At 37.5% G+C, this 21882-nt stretch overlaps 1 protein-coding gene across 3 annotated transcripts in view; it reads left to right on the top strand.

Moving 5' to 3' along the window:
• The window catches only part of LOC114025925 (transducin-like enhancer protein 4), a 160246-nt gene that overhangs the window by 76599 nt on the left and 61765 nt on the right, over positions 1 to 21882 (top strand). For 2 of the 3 annotated variants that reach the window (XM_027839454.1, XM_027839452.1), the window contains exons 7-8: positions 141 to 345; positions 1726 to 1742. In XM_027839454.1, coding sequence (XP_027695255.1) covers positions 141 to 345; positions 1726 to 1742 — 222 coding nt within the window. The remainder of the gene's footprint in view (positions 1 to 140; positions 346 to 1725; positions 1743 to 21882) is intronic. The other variant, XM_027839453.1, reaches the window with a different exon arrangement.

Genomic DNA, 21882 nt, shown 5'->3' with positions numbered 1-21882 from the left:
TTGCCCCTTCTCCGTTCCAGGTGCTTGGTGTGGGCCTGTTCCTTTTCTCCTTCTCAACTCCCTTCCCCCCCCCCCCCCAACTCCCCAACCCCTTGCCAACTTTTGGAACAAGTTCAATATCTATGTTTAATTTCTCACAGCAGCAACAACTCCAGGCCCAGCATTTATCACATGGACATGGTCTGCCTGTGCCTCTCACTCCACACCCGTCAGGCCTTCAACCACCTGCCATCCCACCAATTGGAAGCAGTGCTGGCCTCCTGGCTCTCTCCAGTGCGCTGGGCGGGCAGTCTCACCTTCCAATTAAAGATGAAAAGAAGCACCATGACAACGATCACCAAAGAGGTGAGAAATCTTGTAGGAATGTCAAGCTTAGTTATCATGATACTAGGTATAGGTTTTGGATGCCAGTATTTACTCTATTACTGAGTTAGATCATATCCCAGACAAGGAAATAATAGTGCATTGTTGGGGAGGTACATTATCAAGATGGCGCCTTTGTGCTCTGAAAGAGTTAATCTATCCTTCCATGGCAAGGAATTCACTTTCTTTTTATTAATGATAGTCTGATATTAATAGTTTATTAGTTTTATTAGTTGTATGATCCTGGGACAAGTCATTTAATCCCTTAGTGTCCTAGGCAACTCTTAAAACTACAGAGTGAGTTGCTTACATCAGATCATCAATTCACCTTTTAAACATGAGTGGCCAATGGAGGAGTAAGCCTCATGTAGAGTTCTCCTCACTGGTAAAAACTCAGGCAGAAGACCCCCCCCCCCACATTGTCCCATGGAAAAAAAGTCACCAAAGCATTAATTATGCTAGTTTTTTTTAAACCTTCAATGAAAAGAGACTATAATTAGTAGACATTTTTAATAGCAATTTGTATTTGCAGCATGCTTTATAATCATTTTTATTAGTTAATGGCAGGAAGATAGATGGAAGTCTCCTTGGTAACATCCCACAAATGTTAAATTGTGGGAGTTTACTTCACTAGCAGTGTGGCTCTCTTGGTTAAAAAAAAAATGTGTACTTTATAATCAAAAGCTCATAATATCTAGACTTGGTCCTGAAGCAGCATGGCTTAGTGGATAGATTGGTGGACTTGAAGTCAGATGGACCTGGGTTCAAATTCAACCTCAGACATTTACTACCTATGTGATTTGTGGGCCAAGTCACTTCATTTCTCTCAGAGCCTTAGTTTCCTCATCCATAAAATGGGGATGATAATATTTGTACTACTTACCTTATAATGTTGTTGTGACTGAGGTTTTTGGAAAAAGTTAAGAGTGTTATAAAAATGTGAACTGTTGCTTTTATGTCTGTCTTTTAGTTTGAATGATAACCTTGGGATTTTCTTCACTCCAAGCTTCAGTTTCCTAGTTCTAAAGCTGAAAATTTTTTATCTGCCTACCTTAATGATATGGTCACAGCAGAAAGGATTATGAACCATTTTATAAGTAGAAAGTTCTGTGGGGACATCAAGTAATACTAATTTCTAATTTTAGTCATTCTGAAAAAGTAAGGAAGGTTGACTTAGGCTTTATAAATGGTTGAGCAATATTAATTATTAACTTCACAGCAAAGTTAACATCTCTGCAATTTATTATTTAACAGAGATCAAGTGTGATAAATGTATGATTTTGTGTAAACTAACGAGTACATTTCTTTTTTTCCTTCTTTCCACCACTTCCTCTGCTTGGGTGGATGCTGTTTTGCCCATAGACAGAGACTCCATAAAGGTAAGACTTCATGTCCTAGGAGGAATAAATTTCTTTAACAATGTCCTGAATGCTTTTTGTTATAGCTGAATCGCAGTCAGTGTAAGAAGAGCCTTGAATTGAGTTTAGCTTAACTGTATTAAAATCAATTTGAGGAAAAATCTCACCTTAGTAATTTTGATAGCTTCATTAATTTTTTTTTTATTTTAATGAGATAAATCTTTTAAGTTTGGAGAATATTTTGGAAGTTGATAATACTTTAAAAAAAACTGAGTCATTAAAACTGAGTCATTGGTGTAATTTAGGGTTTGGTGGCTGAGATTTGTGAGTTTTTGTTCATTTCTCCATCAGGACACATTTGTCAAATGTGTACTGCATCAAGAGGGCTGTATTCTGTCCCTTTTTATGATGTTAGCTTGCAATGGGAAAGTTGAATAGCAGAACCCTTGATTTAGAGAGTATCTATAAATGAATAAAAATAGTTTGATGAAGTAATTAGTACATATGGAAATGCACATTATTTTCATAATGTGGGAACTAATTTGATTTGGAAAAAAAATTATCTCTTGTTATAGAAGTTTTCTATACAAAAACCTCATGACCTCTCAGAGAGTTGTTGTGGGCAGAGTCTGAGGCATTTAATCTAAGAGGATCTTTGTAGACAAAGCATAGAACAGGAAAAATATGTGTTGGGCTTTCCTTATTTGGGGGGAATGTTTCCCTTTAATATCTTAAGAGGGTATTCTGAAGATTGTTTGAATCTTTTACACACACACACACACACACACACACCAGCTAGCACAGGATGTCAGCAAAATGTGAAAACTGGGACTTGTTGAAGATCAACACCAAGAGGAAAGAATCTTTCTTTTCTGAGTCTTTGTCATGATACGGATATTGTCACTTTACTTGTACATACCTTCTCTCTGCCTTCCTTCCCTCCATCCCTCAAACAAGCAATCTTCATGAGAAATAAGATATTCTACTCAGACCATCCATTATGTACACTTTGAACCCCAATTTAATGCTTGCCCTTTCTCTTAAAAGAAATTCAGTTTTTTCCTAAATCTTCAAACAATATAAAAAAAAACAGTAGACTATAAACAATTTTAACCTTGTAAAAACATTTGTAATTTAAATATTCATTTATATGCCTATCTAAATAAATATTCATTTATATGCCTATCATAATTTATCATCAGACACACAGTTCACATGACGAATTCTTCAGGTATAGCTTTTTATAGTATGATGTATAGACCCTTATCTTTGTATCACCAAACAGTTCTGAGTACATAGTAGATACTATGTGCTAAATGCTTTCTCATTAAAACCAGGGTTCCAGACAGTTTTTGGGCAAAATATGTGAAATACAGCATACTGGTTTTGTATTTGTAGCTACAGAATCAGGATGAACCAAAAGAGATCCTGAAAAAAATTTCTGTCAGATTATTCTGAAATTATGGTGAAAACCTACCCTGTTTTCATATGATAACCCTTTAGGCAGGTGAGTGAACTAAACACCACTCTTCTCCTACCCCACTCCCAATAGGCCTTAGAAATGGCTCTACTCCAATGCACATATTATGTGTCAATTACATTTTATATTTCCTCAAAGAGGAATAGTGGCTATTTTGAAATCATCTATAATCATTTTGGGGTGAGTCTGGGAATGAGATCTCTGTAGCTAGAGGCAAAGAAAAAAAAAGAAAGAGAGGTATGAAGATTTTGTACTGATTTATTACGGAACAATAGTTATGAATAGATTTTTTTTTACCCTATTATCAAATCCTGAGTTGGATTGTGTCAGCATTTAGGGCTAGCTGCCAGCTTTGCAAGGTGAAATAGTTTGCTAATTTCCTTAAATGTTTTCAGTGATGCCCAGGGTAGCAGTTAGTCACTTGTACTATCGATCTGTCCTCCCTTAAGTGGCTCCTGGTTAAGAGGGGCTTTTTATGATTGTCTGCAGTGTGACTTGAGATGGTTTTTATCAGCCAGAACGTGCCAGTTGCCAGCAGCTGGAGTCTGTGTGCTTGTATGAAATAATTTATTCATGCAGGATAATGCTCCTTAACATTTAACAGGTAATGAACGTGACATAAATTTCCTTCTTGCTTTTAATTTTTCCCTTTCCTCTTCTAATGTGCAAACAGGCAGCTCTGGTACTCTAAATAATAAGTAATTTTTGGCCATCTGTCAAAAGGAAATTTCAATACAAATTTAAATTAATGGTGCCTGAAATTTTTTATGGCTCCTCTAAAAGCCTCTAATGTGCAGAAAATTCTGAATCTGCTGGTAGTAATTAGTGTAGCATGTAATGAGGATGTGGGCAATGTTATACAGTCCCAGTGTAACATTTTGATATGGTAGCAAAATTTTGATTTATATAAGGTTGTGGATGGGTTTAATTGTGAGAGACACTTTAAAGTGTTTTCTTGACGACACAGATTATTAAACAGGGCAGATTTCAGAATAGCTCATAAAATGTAAATGTAGACATACTGTAAAATTCAGGTAATTAAGGTGCTTTTCGTATTGGTGTAAAGTAAAAAAAGAAAAGAAATTTACTTGCATTCTAGTTATAATGTTTTTTTTTCCTCATGGAAATTATGTAGTTACTAAACCAAATATAATTGGTCATGTGTGTTGGCCTGTTGCTTTTTATCAATCTCCCTTTTGTCTAGCTGTCCTACCATATTTCTTACCTTGAATTACCTAGTCCTTAAAGCCCCCTTGAATCTAGGAAGGGTGTTGTAACTTAAGTTGGATTCCCAGGATAGAGCATGCGAACAGGAACCCAGCTCTGGGAGCACTACTGTGGGGGCATTTGAATGGCTATAAGAAACAAGAATGTTCAGTGCGGTGAGGGTTTGGGGTGGAGAGAGTTAGAACAAGGGTTCATGGCACCATTCTTTGTCACTGTGTGTGAAGGGGCCCCCTTGTGACCAGGATTTAACCTCTTGTTCTGAGACGGAAGCCGTCCATCAAGCTAGGTCAGGGGTGGGGAACCCGTGGCCTCAAGGACACATGTGGCCCTCTAGATCCTCAAGTGAGACACTTTGACTGAATCCAAATTTCATAGAACCAATCTCTTTAATAAAAGGATTTGTTCTGTAAAGCTTGGACTCAGTCAAAAGGCCGCATCCAAGGACCTAGAAGGCCACATGTGGACCCCTGATGTAGGCCCTGCCCCTGCCCCCCCCCCAAAAAAATAGATTAAAAGATAGTACTTGGTGGTTCCTACAGCTGTAAACTGCCTCGGAGAGCCTTAGTTCCTATCCCTTGATTGTATGGAACCTTATCGGTCCTTACCAGACTGTAGGGATTTGGACATGTTCCTTTCAAACAGGCTGTAAGTCAGAAATATTTTTGGAAGTGAAGAGGGAGGTACCTACTCTCTTCCCTCCCTCCATTCTATCCTGTTTTTGCACTTGTGGTTTTCCAAGGCATTAGAGAAATGAGGATAGGGCAAGACCAAGAGCCCCTCAATTTCTAGAAGGCAATAATCTCACAAAGTTGTGTTGAACAGAGGTATAGAAACTTTGTGCTGGTATCTTGATGGAAAAAAAGATGCTTAAAAGACAGCGAGGGTCATTTGTTTTTTGTTACTTTGGTAACAATTTTGGAATATAAGATAAAACTTTTTCTCATAGCTGACACAGTCAAGAGACAAGAGCGGAGACAAAAAGGCACACAAATCAAGAGCGTCCATCAAAGACAGTAAGACAAACTATATTGTCAGGGACACAAGTTGTTATTGTTTGGGGCACATAACCCCTCAGAATGGAATGTGTACTGCATAAAAATTAAAATGCTCAGACCTTTACTCCCTTCTGGATAGTGTGGCTTCTAAAATGATACTGAAGTCATCTAGCTGATTTTGAGGGTGGGGAAATGTCCAGCAATTTTCCTCCTAGACAATTATTGAGAAATAACAGAGAAAAAAAATTTCTTTGGGAAAGCATATATCCATCATAATAGCTTCAGAACCTTCAAGAGACATTCTTACCTCCTAAGTGGAAGTTGCTCAGACATTTTCCATCATGTCTGACTCTTTGTAACATCATTTGGAGTTATCTTGGCAAATATACCGGAGTGGTTTTCCATTTCCTTCTCCAGCTCATTATGCAGATGAGGAAACTGAGGCAAACAGGGTTAAGTGACTTGCCCAGGGTTATACTGCTCGTACGTGTCAGCGGACAGATTTGAACTCAGGAAGATGAGTCTACTTGACTCCAGGGCTGGCATTGTAAAAGACGGGATCATAAACAAAATCTAGCTGGGGAATCTATTCCATAAGTAAAGTCTATATAATTTCAGAAAAAAAACAAATGAGGAGTAGCTACAGAGGTTGAACTACTACAATGTCACAGAAACTCTGAAGTAGAATTTTAGGGTTGCATAGGTTGTTGGTCACTGTCCTCATTTCATAGATAAACTGAGACCCAGACAGGTATAGTGACTTTGGAAATATATGACCCGTGATGTGTTTGCTGAATAGTGTGTTAACAACATTCATATAAAAAAAACCTTAATGTTCTCTGAAATCATCTTTTTTTTTTTTCTTAGTTGGGTGGGGGGTACCTACCAGTTGTATGTACATTAATATGTAGAGTGTTAATATTTGGAATCTTTCATGATGATTAAAATTTAGGCTTTTAAAAAAGTGATCACTTTTCACTCAGTCAAACTAAAGCTTGAGCCAGGGGTTTGGACGCCAATTCTGAACTTGGGTCTGAGCAATTTTTGCATTTACTGCATATAGATTACTAAGACAAGAAAAGATTGTTTTCTTTCCTCCCTCTCCTTGCAGATTGCACTCTTAGAAAGTATAGATTTATCCTGGAGGACAGGACAAAAACTGTTTACATACAAATTGAAGTGTATGCTGTAGTCCACATTTGCCTGTAGTCTACTTGCTACTTCAAGTGATGTTGGAATTTTAATTTGGATTAACAGGAAAATTGCTTATTTTCCCATAGTCCTTTGCTACATTTTGTTTGTTTCTGTTGCTGTTATTGTTTTCTTTGAGGGAGGAGGAGATGGAAGGGGAAGGTGTGGAGTTCCAGGAATTTTCTTCCTAGAAGATAATTGAAAAATAACAGAAAAATAATGCTTTGGGGAAGCATCTATCCACAGTTTCAAGAGGTAGCCTAATAGTCTAGGTTCTATTCTTAGATTTTTAAAATAAGGTTCTGGGACTTCTTAGTCATTCTTTCTACCATTTTTCTTATATATAAAGTGAACATAGGTCTCTGTAAACTCAGTCAAGTAGTTTCTGTCATTGTATGTTCCTTAAATTTTCCTTATCCTTGTTTCTAGGAAGGAGATGGCAGAAGCAAACAGGGTGGCGGAGTTGGGAGGGAGGAGGGAAGAGAGTGAAGTGGTGTGTGAGTAGATAAGATAGATTCCCTGCTGCCCCACTTCTTTTTCTCCCTCCCCTCCTTACTCCCCAAATCAGATGACTTGAGACCAAAGCCTGTTTTTTGTCCTTTGGGGTCGTTGCAGTAGAGTGAGGGAGGAATAATTAAATTTGGATATTATAGATTGAGAAAAGAATGACATAAAAATGGAATCAAAGGGCATAAGAGAGGAGAGGAGTAAATGGAAACAGCGGTTTTGAGAACAGTGGAAACAAAGGCTTAGGACAGGAGAACTGGTTAGGGTGAGAGCATAGAAGACTGAAGATTACTGAAACAAAAATATACCCAAGTTGAGAGAGCCTAAGGCTCTCTGAGAGCAAGAGTGTTGCAGCCACAAGTAAAACGGGCCCTTCCCTCTATTCCACATCGTAGCAATATGGACATTGCTTTGAGAAAGGAAGGAAGGTTTCAGTCTTCTTTTTGGAAATAGTCAGTTCATGGAATTTAAAATTGAGAAGTGGAAGGGCACCTTAGAGATTACTAAGTATAACTCCCTTATTTAACAAATGAGGAAACTGAGGCCCACAGAGTTTCAGTGTTTTGCCCTGGGTCACTCCCCTAGTACGAAACAGTAGGTTTTGTTGTTGTAAAAATCACTCTCTTGATAGTTACAAGCCAGTGTAATAATTTTTAAAAATAAACATAAAATCACATAAACTTATTTAATAAAGGTGGTTGGCCATTAGCTTTTTTGTAGATTTCCAAAGTAATTTAGACATGGGCTGACTTGTTAAAGCTGCTGCATAAACAACCCCCTTCCTTCTTGCTGCCCTCTCTAGACCTCCCTGAGGGAACATACCCTCCAACCTCCTTTTGACAGTCATCAGACCCTGATTCCAGGCCCTGGTGTGCCACTTTCTGTTGATGCCCATAACTCTGGCCCAGGGGATTCATGCCAGACACACACATTGTTCCTTCCTTTGAAAATTGGGAATAATAACCCTTGTATCGCCTCACAGGGGAATGAGGAAAACACTGGGCACAACCTAACATGTGACAGAGATGGGAATTATTCAAACTTAGCTCAGATCTGAACCCCGAGTCTTGGTAAACTTGAGAAAAACCAGATAATTGGATTAGAAGCAGTGGATTAGAGTAGAACTAGGGGGAGACTGGAATATAACAGAAGGCCCAGGAGAATAGATGTACACCCAGCCCAAAGTACTGTAGTCTTACTGTTTTGTTTTGTTTTTTTTTATTGAAACTTGTGATTTCATTGGTTTGGGGAACTTGCTCCTTCTTCTGCTGAGGTCAATTTGCAATTTTGGGGTTTTAGACAGTTGCCTGGAGGTACTGAGAGGGTTTCACAAGTGCTTGGTGTCCTGGGCAGGACTTGAACCCCGGCTTTTCTTGACTGCAAGTACGCTTTTCACCATGTGGTTGGTTATTAATTACTGCTTTCAAGCCCATCATTCAGTAATGGGGGTAAAAGAGCTTGTTCTCTTAGAACTTTTTTTTTTTTTTATAAAGGTGGTAATATTTTATTGACTCGTTCTTAGCTATCCAGGTATTTATAAATCATTATTTAAAATGAATTACTTTAGATCCCTACCCACTTAAACTAATAGGTTGGTCATTTCCAGGGAAATCCTTTTTTCTTTGTTTTTTTTAAAAAAAAATCTAGGTACCAATTTCTGCTTTTCTAGCTATTAGGCACCTCATCAATGCTTTATACATTCTTCAAAATAAATAATGATTACAATGACGGCCTAATTTTTAATTATTATTGGTGTGGATAAATAAGCAATGTACTTACAAGTGTGTACATATATATGTTTCTTTTCGCTCTGCCTTCTTCTTTCCCTCTTTCTTTCTCTTCTTTTCTGTATGTACATACACATATACAAGCAGTTTTTAGTAATTCATTTTATTATTTTCTTATTCTTATTTGTCTTTTTACCCTTTTATCTTCCACATCAGGAATTTTATTATTTAACTCCCTTGTTAGCCAACTAATTTCAGATACCTCTTCCCACCTTCTTTAATTCATGCCCTTAAGTGTTTCCCTGTGGACAACATACACTTCTCCCACACTTCTCTTCCCTTTAGATTAGGTGGTATTCTCATGGAACATTTTCATGTTACTTAATTCAAATTGTTGAAATTGATTGCATTTATATTTCTGGATTTCTTCTCTCCTTACTGAAGATCTGACATTTCAGCAATATACAAACATTTTCACTGAAATCATTTTTGTTGTCTTGCAGTTTAAAATCTTTATCTATTCTTTCTCTACACAGGGATTAAATGAGGGATAACAGGACTCTAATTGGGGAGGGAGGGCAGCAATCTCCTTTGTTGATAGCATTACCAATAGGATTAAAGCAGTGCCTTTCGGTACCACTGAAAGACTGGGCAAGAAAGAAGGAAATTTTATTGGAAGAAGGGTAAAGTAGAAGATAAAATATGTGATAACAGAGAAGAACTCCCTGTATGATGTACCTTTAATGTATAATTTCTCATCTTGATATTGTTATGTAAAATACTTTGTAAACAGAAATATGCTAAACATAAATATCATCTATTTTTATTATACATTGGGAAGTAGTAATTATACCACCGATCCTTGCCTTGGGATCACATAGATAGCACTGAATGGGACGAATAAAGATTTTAAATCTCTAATAATTTCTTCTGTGTTCTATGAGGAAAAAGACCATAGTCTTCCCAATAACAAACTTCAGGAACTTATTTGACAGAGTATGGCCAGCTGTCATACTTTTCTGTCTAGGTTTAGAGGCAATGTAGTGTAATGGATAGGATGCTTGATTTGGAGTGAGACCTGGCTTTGTTTGCCTTCCCAGATACTTGTTGGCCAGCTGCATGACCATGGGCAAATCAATTAACCTCCATGAGCTTCAAATTCCTCTTCTGTAAAATGGGGTATAATTGTATTATTATTACCATTATTATTATTGTAGTTATTGGTTGTTAAAGCCCATTTTTGCCACTCAGTTCTTTGTCTTTTCTGTTTTTATTAAGCTACTGAATGATTGTTGTGTGTCTTCTGTAGGTTTGGGCTAGCTGTAACATGAGAAACCCCAAATCTCTATTCACTTAAATCATTTAGGCTTAACCTGTAGAGGATATATTCATTGATTACATTTAGAACACATTGCTTATAATTAGACCTTATTTAGCATTTTAAAGTAGACATTATAACAGAGACTTTGCATAAGCTGATTATTTCACATGTGTATACACACAGATTCTCTATCTCTGATGTCAAACTAGCTCTGGGTAGCTTATCTATAAACTCAGAGTCTGAGAGTTCCCTGGAGCACTGAGAGGTTCACTAATTTCCCTGTGGTCTCACGGGCAGGACTTCCTATCTATAATGCAAAACTGCTTCTTAGAAATAGTCATACATGAAATAAAATTAAAACAGCACATTTTTATCAAATTTTCCCACTAGGTGTAAAAGTATGATAGGATCAGCATTTTTCCTGACTTATTGTGGGCCCCACCCCCCAGAACCTGATTGACCTCAGCTTTCCTAATTCAGATTATGCCCTCCCAACATTCTTCCCTGGGGGTTCTGTTCAGGGACCTCTTCTCTTCTCCCTCTACATAGACTACTTCACTTGGTGAGCTTCTCAGCTGCCATGAACTTAATGACTATCTCTAGGCTCATGATTCTCAAATCTACCTTTCCTGTCCCAGTTTCTCTGCTGACTTCCAGTCTTGCACTTGCAACTGCCTTTCAGACATCCCAAACTGGATGTCCAAAGTATACTGTCCCTCAGTATATCCAAAACAGAACTCATTCTGTTTACTCCTGTATCTCCACCCCCCTACCCACACGCCCTTCCAGGTACCTTCCCATTTACTGTAGAGGGCAACATCATCCTCTCAGTCTTTCAGGTTTACAACCTAAGTATCATCCTGGACTCCTCACTGCCTCTTACTCCCCCATATTCAATCTGTTGCCAAGGCCTGTTGATTTCACCTTTTTGCAATATCCCTCATATATGCCCCCTAATCTCCTCTGACATTGCTGCCACTCTAGGTCAGACCTCTCATCACCTCATGCCTGGACTACTGTAATAGCCTGCTGGTGGTTCTGCCTCTCTCCACTCTAGTCCATCCTCCATTCAGCTGCTCAAGTGATTGTCCTAAAGTACAGATCTGACCATGTCACACATGCAGCTACACCATCACTACCACCACCAGCACCCTTATTTAATAAACTCCAGTGTCTCCCTCTCATCTCCAGGAACAAATGCAAAATGCTCTTTTTGGTATTGACTCCTTCATAACTTAGCACCCTCCTACCATTCCGGTCTTCTTACACTTTACTCCCTGACAAGTACTCTGACCCAGTCACATTGGCCTTCCAGGCTGTTCCACAAACAAGACTTTCCATCTCTCAGCTCTAGGCATGTTCTCTGGCTTGGAACACTTTGCCTCCTGCCCTCTGCCTACTGACCTCCCTGGCTTCCTTTAAGCTCCAGTTACAATCCTTCTCTTCCCCCCCCCCAAAAAAAAAATGTTACTGGAAGGCTTCTACAATCCCTTTTAATTCTTGTACCTTCCCTCTACTAATTATTTCTTGTTTATCATGTTTGTATGTATTTGTATGTTGACATTCTCTTCCCCCCCAATTAGATTGTATGCTCCTTAAAGATAATACTTACTGTCTTTTTCCCTTTTTTTTTTTGTCTGCAGTGCTTAGCACAGTAGTATTTATTAATAAATATGTGTTGCTTGTCTGATTGATACAACTTCTTGGCCAGGGGACATGAAAGATCCCAGCCATGTGTATTTGGAGCCTCTCAAATGTGATGGATGCCTGAGACCAAAAGAATCATCATATCCTGATGATGTACTTAGCAGATGTGGAGACAAGATGGGGCTCCAAAGCCAGAGAAGCTAAATACCAATTGTATTGTGGCTGTATAGCTTTGCTATGTTTGGACGAAGTAAACCATCTTTGTTCAATGACTCACAAGTGTCTAATTTTGTCCTTACATTGAATCTGAATTAAGAGTGCGATTACATTTGAGCAACTACAACAAAAAGCATATTTGAATCTCAATCTAAGTTTCTGTTCCTGTTCCTGAATTATCATTGAAAGGAATCATCACAGAATCCATTTGATGCCAGATATTTTCTATACATGAAGATGACTTTTCAGAATTGCAGATAAAATTTATTTACAAAGAACTTGAATACTTAAGAAATGTTTTACAGTTTTCTCATATGTCAAATAAGGAGTTTCCTTTTTAACACTTAAATAGCTTAGTAATAGATGCTTCTACTTAAGTCAGCCTCTTGATGTGGAAAAAACATTGCCTTTGGCATCACAGCATCTGGGGTTGAACCCTGCTTTTGCTGTTGACTGACTGCCTTTATAGTCACTTTCCTTTCTCTGCTCCTTAGCTGAAGATTAAAGAAGTTTGTACTAGAGGGTCTCTGAGACTCTTTTTAGTCTAAATTATATGAATTCAATAAACCTGTTTATAAATACACTGAGACCTTGCTGATCTGGAGACTAGCTTTATAATACCTCAAGCACCTGCAATATCTTAACCTGGAAATAAGAAATTAAAGGAAAGAAAATGTCAGATGGCAAAAAAGAAAGAAAGAAAGAAAAGAAATTTAAGTGGTGGTAGAAAAAATCAGAAAAGAGCTTAGTATCCCCCAATGACTGACATCTGTTCTAGAAACATGGGCTCTTAAGTATGGAAGAGACTTTAGATGCCATGGTCCAACCTCTATTTTGTAGAGGGGCAAATTGAGGCCCAGTGAACTAACTTGTTCAAGGTCAGACACCTTGTGAGTGGTGAGAGAATGGGGAATAGATAAGAAAGAACAAGGACAAAAAAAAAGAGAGTGTGGAGGATAGCAGAGACATTGTTGCCAATAGCTGCAACTAAGGCAAGAGATTTGAAGGCCATGGCACCATTGCTTTAAGAGATTAGAGAAGATGGAACAGCAGAGGCTGGAGAGGATGAGAAGCAGTGATGGTGAATGCTTTGAGAAGGGAGAAATGGAAAGTATTAATAATTCTCTTCTCTTAGGGAGCTAAATCATCTGCCCCTTGATTCTGCAACCCTTGAAGCCATAAAAAGAGGTAATCTTTACTTGTGTGCATTTGTGTAGCAAAAGTCATGGAAAAGTACAATATGTTTTGGAAAGATTTCCATACCCAAACATTTAGAATTAAAAGATTGAAGAGTAAAGCCATCGCTATCTTGAAACCTCATTTATCCTGAAGAACAGGTTCTTGAGTTATTAGAAAATGGTAAGTATTACTAACTATTGGTTTTTGAACAGGCTTCTAGAAGAAAGAGTTATGGCTAGTTAAGAAGTCTGAAAATGGACTCACGTAGCAGCTCTCCTCTATCTCTACCTTTGATTTCCTGGGTACAGTAGAAATATTGATGACCCGAGAGTAAACTGACATGGCCTTCTCCTTCAGACTCACACGTAGTCTGTATAATTTGGGGCAAGACACTTAACCTCTCCAGGAGGGAGTTTAGGGTGGGGGCAAATAATATAATGGGAAAGGGAAAGGAATAAGTATTTACATAGAGCCTACTATGTGCCAGGCACTGTGTTAAGTGCTATATAAATATTATCATTTAATTCTTACCACAATCTTGTGAGGTAGGTGCTGTTATTATTCCTATTTTACAGTTGAGGAAACTGAGGAAAACAGAGGTTAGGTGACTTGCCCAAGGTCTCATATCTAGATTTAAGCCCAGGTCTCACTGACTCCAAGCCCACCACGATCCACTGCACTGGGATCTGCATCTCATTTCTCATTTATGTCTTTTCTCTCCTTCCTGTTGTTAAAGAGATTCACATGCCAGACTGGACTATGTTCCCCTAAATTGTACATGAAAATCTGGCTAAGGGGGAGAGTTGTACGTGCATGGTACCAAATGAGGCACCCCCACGCATTCTATGCCATTGCTACCATCATTTCAAAAACTTCAATACTGGAAGACATGATAGAATATTAAATCATTTAGCAAAGACTTTCATAGTGTTTGACACCGGTGAAATCTGGATCAGTTAAAACAGTTCCAGGATGGTGCTGGTTACTTTAGATCCTAAGAATATGGGAGCCAGGATAATTGATGTATACCCTTCGAGAATCTGCCAGAAATGTTTTTTGTTGTTTTTTTTTTTTTTTTAATCAAAAAACCAAACGGTGACAGCATCTGACACACAAGGGTTCTAAAATGTACTACGATCTTATGATAGTTGGGACCTTGGGAAATTGGGATGCTAGTAAGGAGCCACCTACCGTAAAGGCTGAAATTTAGACCATAGTATTATCGATTAACGAGAAAATTCAAGGTGTGGAGGCAAAAAGACCTGAGTTTAAATTGGGGTCTCGGACACTTACTAGCTGTGTGATCCTGGGCAAGTTACTTAACCTCTGTCTCAGTTTCCTTATTTTTAAAAGAAATTTAGATAATACCACCTACCTCCAAGGGTGGTTGTGAGGAAAAAATAAGATATTTGTAAAATGTTTTATGAATATTAAAGTACCATATGAAAAATGCTTACCTGTAATGATAATTAATAATAACATATAACTGGAGGGAGGTGTTTTTTTTTTAGGGTTTTTTTTTCCAGTTGTGTCTGACTCTTAGTGACCCCTTTTTGAGGTTTTCTTGGCAAAGATACTAGAGTGGTTTGCCATTTCCTTCTACAACTCATTTTACAAGTGAGGAAACTGAGGCAAATAAGTACCGTCCAGGGTCACACAGCTAGTAAGTGTCCGAGGACCAATTTGAACTCAGGAGAAGGTCACACAGTATGTGCTAGATTGTCATGTGTCATAATAGAATAGTTGGGGGGGGTCTTAGAGTCCGAAGACGTAGGTTTGATTTCTGATTACAACTTAATGATTTTGGACAAGTGACTTAAATGCTTTATAAGCTCTTTTTTCTCTTGGGTCACATCTTGCCTTCTTCATGGGGTTAGACTGTTGAGAGAATTCAGTGAGAGGATCTGTTTGAAAGGGCTGTAAAGTACTAATTTAAGCTGTTTTTTCCTTTGTTATATTTGTAAGGGCAGGAATCATGCCTTGTGGATTTCTCAGATACAGTGCCTTATAAGTAATGTTTTGAATCAGTAACGTAGATAGTACTTAGGCTAGGCCTTGAAGGCCAGGCGCGTAGCTTTCCTTTAGTAACACTATCTGTAGAGCATGGAGCTAACCACAGGATCAGACCTTGGGGTACCAGGGAACGTTAAATGATAGGCAATAGTGGTTAAGTAAAAACAACAAAAGACAGGTAGAAATAGTTGAAATTTTACTTGTCGTATAAAAATCTGTGTTTAGTTTGCATTAACCCAGTATGATACTGTGTGTGTGTGTGTGTGTGTGTGTGTGTGTGTGTTTACATACCCACATTTTTTACTACTAAGGAAGGAAGGAAAGCAATAAAAACTAGTTTGAAAAGCACGTATCTGAACTGAAGAAGCATTAATGAGTAAATTGGTATTGTGTTGTATGCCTGCCAGCCAGATGGAATTAAATAATGTAAAGAAGTCCATAGTCAGTATAGATTAGAGAGAAGGAGTGCTTATTCTGTAATATTGACTTTCTTCTTATAATCTCATAGGATTGTATTTATATAAAAAAAAAAAACAACTCACCTTAAGGAGAAGAATAAACCTAAAATAAGTTACAGGATTTGAGAAACATATTGGCATTATTAATCAGAATTATACATTAAAATTCGATATGCATCATTTAGCTATTGCTACAACAAATTTGTTGTATTTAAAATCTAAATATCATAGTAAATTATATGCATTACACAAGTATTCTATTTTTTTTTAATGTTTGGTACATCTATTTCTTCAAAATAAGAATACATTTGAATCTAAAAAATACGTGTAAAACAAGTCACTTGAGAGAGGCAGTGGTGTCTAAGAAACAGGCCAGGTTCAACCTTGCCATTAATCTTTGGGATCTTGGGAAAGTTGAGTGAATCTGAACAAGTCATGTAAACTCTACTTGATTTTTTTCATTTCTAAGATGAAGGCATTGGAGTTAATGACATATAAGGTTCCTTGAAACTCTAAAAATCCAATGTTAGTTGTTTGACTTTGTTATATAAACATTTCCTCTAATCCAAACACTATTGGAAAGAACATTTAGGGAGAAAAACAAAAATATTTTAAGTTCAAAACTTTTCTACTTAGTAGGGCAATGTGAAGATTATGTTTTCAGCAATTAAGCTGTTCATGTCATTGACTTGATAAATACAGTTGACTGGATGAATTTAATATTATTTGGGGGGATAGTGCCACATCTAAATTATACTTCTCATGCATTTAATTATTATCTCTGCCTCCTTTCTACAGTAGTGACATGATAGATAAAACAAAGCATACAGCATTATATTTTGCTTTAAAGAGATTTGTTTACACTCAGTGTTTTGATATTTTGGGGAGTCTTATCAAAGTATAATTAGGAACTTTTGTTCTGTTGGCTTATGATACAGCAATTTGTTTAGTATTAATTGATATCTGCCTCTGGGCATGTAAACTGTGTGGGATGTAACAGGTGCCCTAATTCTAGAAAATGTGTTGTAATTGTTTGTTTGTGGAATAGATGAATAAATATCTTTGGGGCATAGCTGGTCCTCAGGTGGTAAACGTGAATGGATTAATGATGTGATTGGGGGAGACATGCTTGCTTGTTGCAGTCTCATCCAGTGGCTGTCTGCTGAAGCAGAACAAATATTAATTAGCAGGGCCTTGCTTGTTGTCTTGGTCTGCCTGGCCAAGCTGACTTGAGCAAGATTCCCGCTTCTGTCTCCTAACCATCCTCTTTAAGATAATCTACTGAGTTGTTGGATGAATGTTTAGTTCAAGTGGTGGAGCTTTCTGATTTTTTTAGCTTGATGCATTTAATTTTTGCAAAAAAAGCATGAAATTTACATGTCAGCTTCTTTTATGTTCTCAACATTCCTCCCCATTATATGTATGAAACAGTCATTTTAAGTGCACAAATAAGATTTATGTAAATATGATTACCGAGACTTGGATTTCAAGAGCTTTAGCCTCACAATTTAGAAAGTTTCCTTCCTTTTTTTTGACCTAAGAATTGTTTACAGTTTTATCCATATTCTCACCCAGAGTCCAGCATAACACAGTTATCCTATCGCTCAGAGCATGGCTTTCTAGAGTATAATTCATCCCTTTTTACTTACCACCCTGGCAAATTTCTGCCAGACTTAGCACTGTCCAACTTCTATTTTGCTACATGGCATTTTTGAGTAACTCAGATTTTTTCTCTTTCCAGATGCTTTCTTCCCTCAGGGGGCAACCACTTACACGGGTTGTAATTTCTAACCTGAGCAGTCATATCTAATTATTACCATAGCAACAGGCTGTGATGTTAGTTGTACCAGGTGATGACTTCACACTATAAAATAGAATGAAGAAGTTCAGTAAGGTTTGAGGACAGCTTGCCCAAACAAATTTTAATACGGGGAAAGAGGGCTAGATTAGAATGATGATGGATCAAGCTGAAGGATGAGGTCACTCACATGAGCAATATATGAACATTTTGTAAAAGCATGCTATACAGTTAAAAAACAAACAAACAATTGGTTCCTGTGCTAATGAGTTCATACAGTGTATTCATTCATTCATTGAATCAAATAAAAATTAAAAACCTATTGTTGAGTTCCACAACAGTCCCTTTGCTTTTAATCTAACTATTGTACAAAACATGTTATTACTATAGTAAAGGAATTTTGAGAGTGAAGTCAATTCTTTTTATCTTGCACAGAATGCATTGTCATTTTTGTGTTGGTTAGATTGCTGATATAACTGTGTTTCACTTTAGAATTTTCTGTCGACCTGTGACAATTATAGTTTGAAGTGAAGTAACCTCCCTTTTTAATGTGCTGTAGTGGATGGAGTGCTGATCCTGGAGTTAGGAAGACTTATTTCAGATCTGGCTTCAGATATTTATTAACTCTGTGATCCTGAGCAACTCTTTTCATTTTGTTTGCCTCAGTTCTTTCTTCTGTAAAATGGAGATAATGATAGCACCTGCTTCTCAGGGTTGTTGTAATGATCATATGAGATAATATCTGTAAAGTTTGTATCACAGTATCTGGTAGTAGTAAGTGCTATAGAAATGTTAGTTATAATTGTTGATAATAATAATAATAATAATGATAGACCTTTATTTCTGCCTCGCTAAAGATGGCAGAAATAATAATGCAAAAGTAAATGTAAACTAGTTTTGGCCATTGAAGTTTTATCTTGCTCTAAATTATTATTTTTTTTAAACCACATTGTTTAATTTTCTAGCCAGATTCTAGCCATTGATACTTTATGATTGGGCAACACTTTCTTTTTTAAATTTACTAAATATTTGGCAGTCAAATGCTTAAAGTATTCTATAAAGCAAGCTTCCTGTGATTTTGAGTTTCAGATAAATAGGAAGAATTCACCTGTTAGATTGGCTAATAGGATAGAAAAGAAAAAAGACAAATGTTGGAGGGGGTGTGGAAAAAATGAGACATAAATGGTGATGAACTGGATTCAACCATTCTGTAGAGCAATTTGGAGCTGTGCCCAAAGGACTATAAAACCATGCATACCCTTTGACCTAGCAATACCACTACTAGGTCTGTATCCCAAAAGAGAGAAAAAAGCCAAAAAGGAAGGATCTATATGTACAAAAATATTTATAGCACCTCTTTTCTGGTGGCAAAGAACTAGAAATTGAGGGCTTGCACATCAGTTGGGAGATGGCTGAACAAATTGTGCTTTGTGATTGTGATGGAATACTATTATGCTATAAGAAATGATGAGCAGGGTGTTCGGAAAGACTTACATGGGCTGATGCAAAGTGAAATGTGCTGTGCACAAAGTAACAGGTAGATGGCAAGATGATCAGCTGTGAATGACACAACCATTCTCTGCAATACAATGATCCACGACAACTCTGAAGGACTTATGATGAAAAATGCTGTCCATCCCCAGAGAAAGAACTGATGGTGTCTAAATGTAGATTGAAGCATACTTTTTTTACTTTAGTTTTCTTGAGGTGTTTTTTTTGTTTGTTTGTTTGTTTGTTTTTTGGGTTTGGTGGGGTTTTTTTGTCTGTTTTCTTCTCAGCATGACTAATATGAAAATATTTTATGTGACTACACATGTATAACCTATATTGAATTGTTTCCCTTTCCATTGTGGGGTGGAAAGGGAGGAAGGGAGAGAATTTGGAACTCAAAGTTTTAAAAATGAATGTTAAAAATTGTTTTTACAAGTAATTGGGGAAAAATAAAATACTAAAAAAAGAAATCAATAGGAAGTAGAAGCATGAACTGTAATGAGTATTAACACAAGAAGAGGAGTATCTAATTCTGTTTTATGAAAAGCCTAGTGCTCTCCAGGCACTCAAACATGACATTTCAGCCCATAAAAAAAAAATAGGAGGAATTCTTTTTTCTTTCTTATTGGTTTATTATTTAATTGGATCCTCTTCTTAACAATGTGTGAATAATGTTGAAAACTGTTAAAGGCTTTGCAAATTGGTGACTGTTCAAATTTTAGAGGAAAACAAGGTAATGCAAGTCATTAGATTGTTACACAATGAGAAAAACCCCAAATCATGGGGAAGCACAATAATACTACACTAATTTTTCCTTGTGATCATCTTAATTATTCTAGAAAATTTTGAGAATGCCATTCCTATAACACTTTTTAAACTTATGTGTTTTCTTGAGCGACATTTGGCCTTTTGAACAACAAAATAAAATGGGAAATGCTAATGTTTTGAAGCAACTAAAGGAGGAAAATAAAAATGTCACCATGGCGACAAAGCTTCTTTCTAGATGGTTTCCTAAGATATGCCTGAACTAGAAGCAGATGTCTGATTTGAGAATCTTGCCTCCTTCAATGTAAACAAATAACTTCTGGGCAGGTGTTGGAAATAATATGGAAATCCTATTAAGGGGCCCTGGGTTCCTGTCAGTCAGGAAGCCCCTGTCACAAAAGAGCTGGTTGTCTGAATAAAAGAGACAGAGTAAATTCTCATTAGGCTTTAGCTTTTCCCAGGAAATGATTGTGTCTGTGTGTTCTTTCTCCTGTGAATCTGAATGTAAGCTGTTTCTTCTATTGATCTATTCACTGGCTCTCTCTTTCTCCTTATTTTTTTTCTCCTCTCTGTACCTTTTCTGTCTCTCCCCCACCCCAAACCCCTTTAGATTAACACTTGATCTGTGCTACTGCCCTAAGAGTTGTGACATTTGTGATTTTAACCTTCCAACCCACCACCCTGGGGGAAAAAGAAGGAAAAAAAAGTTGATGTTTATCGGAGCAGGCTCCATTTGAAAAAGAACGAGGCCAAATTAAGTAGAGAACTGACAAGTAAGCTGGGGGTCTGCAGAATGACAGTCACAGAACTGATCTGTAAGGTTTTGTCAGTTAACTGGCCTGTGGCAATCTAAGCACAAAGCATTTTATGAAATATTTTTCAAAGTTATATAAATGAAGCTCAACTTTGAGGAATTTCTTTGACCTGTTGGAATGTGACTCTAAGTCCCTATGCTTGTTTCAGTTCTATAGCTTGCTTACATGAAGTCTGTGTTAATGTAGTGATTTTTAAATGGTTCTTCTCTTCTCTCTCTCTTTCTCTCTCTCTGCCTTTCTCCCTGTGCCTCTCTATCTCCTTCTTCCTATCCCTTCCTGTCCTTGGACATACAGTTGAGTAGCTTAACATAGGCCTACCCAAAATGGACCCCAAGGATTTACTTCTTAATGTTCCTAGATTGAAAGTTGAGACAGTTCTTTGGGGAAGGGGGTACCGAAGATGTGCATAGCAATGCTCTTAATAATACTCAGAGGGTTAAATGTGGATAAACACAAAACAAGGCTTCGGGAAAGCCTTGCTATTATCATGCAGCATTTCTCGGACTATAGTCCCCGAGATGCACTTCATAAAGCCAATAAAGCGCGCACTGGTGGTCTCCCGTTGCCCTAGCAACGGACCATAGGGCACAGTGTATGTGAAATGCATGAACATCTGTGAATTAATCTTTTTTAGTTTGTTCTTTTCTTGGCACTGATTGGGCCACTCTGGCTTGTGCCTGTGACATTGCGTGAGGAGGGATGATGTGGAGAGCTCCCTTGGGCCCTGCCCTAAGTGGATGGCGGAATGGAAAGTGAAGTGAGATTTATCCAGGCACTGCTTTCAGTGGTTGAGGGATTTAGCCTGACAGCACTCTCAGTGGGACGTTATTAGCTTACTTTCTGGTGCGTGGGGAAATGAATAAAAAATTTTCTAGTAAATCTGGGCATTATTGGGTTTTTTTTTATTGGTCTGCCCTGAAAAAAAAAATAATCTAGAGAGAAAATTGAAATAATCACTTGTGTTTATGCCACCATTTTCTGGATTTGAGTGATATGTGTTACTTTACCCCTTCACCTCAACTTGATCTCCCCATTCCCACAGATTATAGCCAAACCACATTTGCCTAGTTCAAAGCTGAATGAAGCTACTAAATTGCATCTTTAAACAGAAGCTTCATTTGATCCTAAAAGAGGAGCATGGTATCCTTAGTTTATTTAGGGAGAATTAAAAGGTAAGCTGCTGCCTTTTTTTTAAAGGTATAGCAAAAACTGATAAGTATTCTGACATCTAAGAACAACACTATAATTAGCTTTAGGTAATTGTCAACATAATGGACACGAGGGGTGTGTGTGTGTGTGTGTGTGTGTGTGTGTGTGTGTGTGTGTGTGTG

This window comes from Vombatus ursinus, unplaced genomic scaffold (genome assembly GCF_900497805.2).
Source record: "Vombatus ursinus unplaced genomic scaffold, bare-nosed wombat genome assembly UNPS02014832.1, whole genome shotgun sequence".
Lineage (NCBI taxonomy): Eukaryota > Metazoa > Chordata > Mammalia > Diprotodontia > Vombatidae > Vombatus > Vombatus ursinus.
The sequence above is the reverse complement of the archived record's forward strand: the minus strand, read 5'-3'. Positions and strand labels throughout refer to the sequence as shown.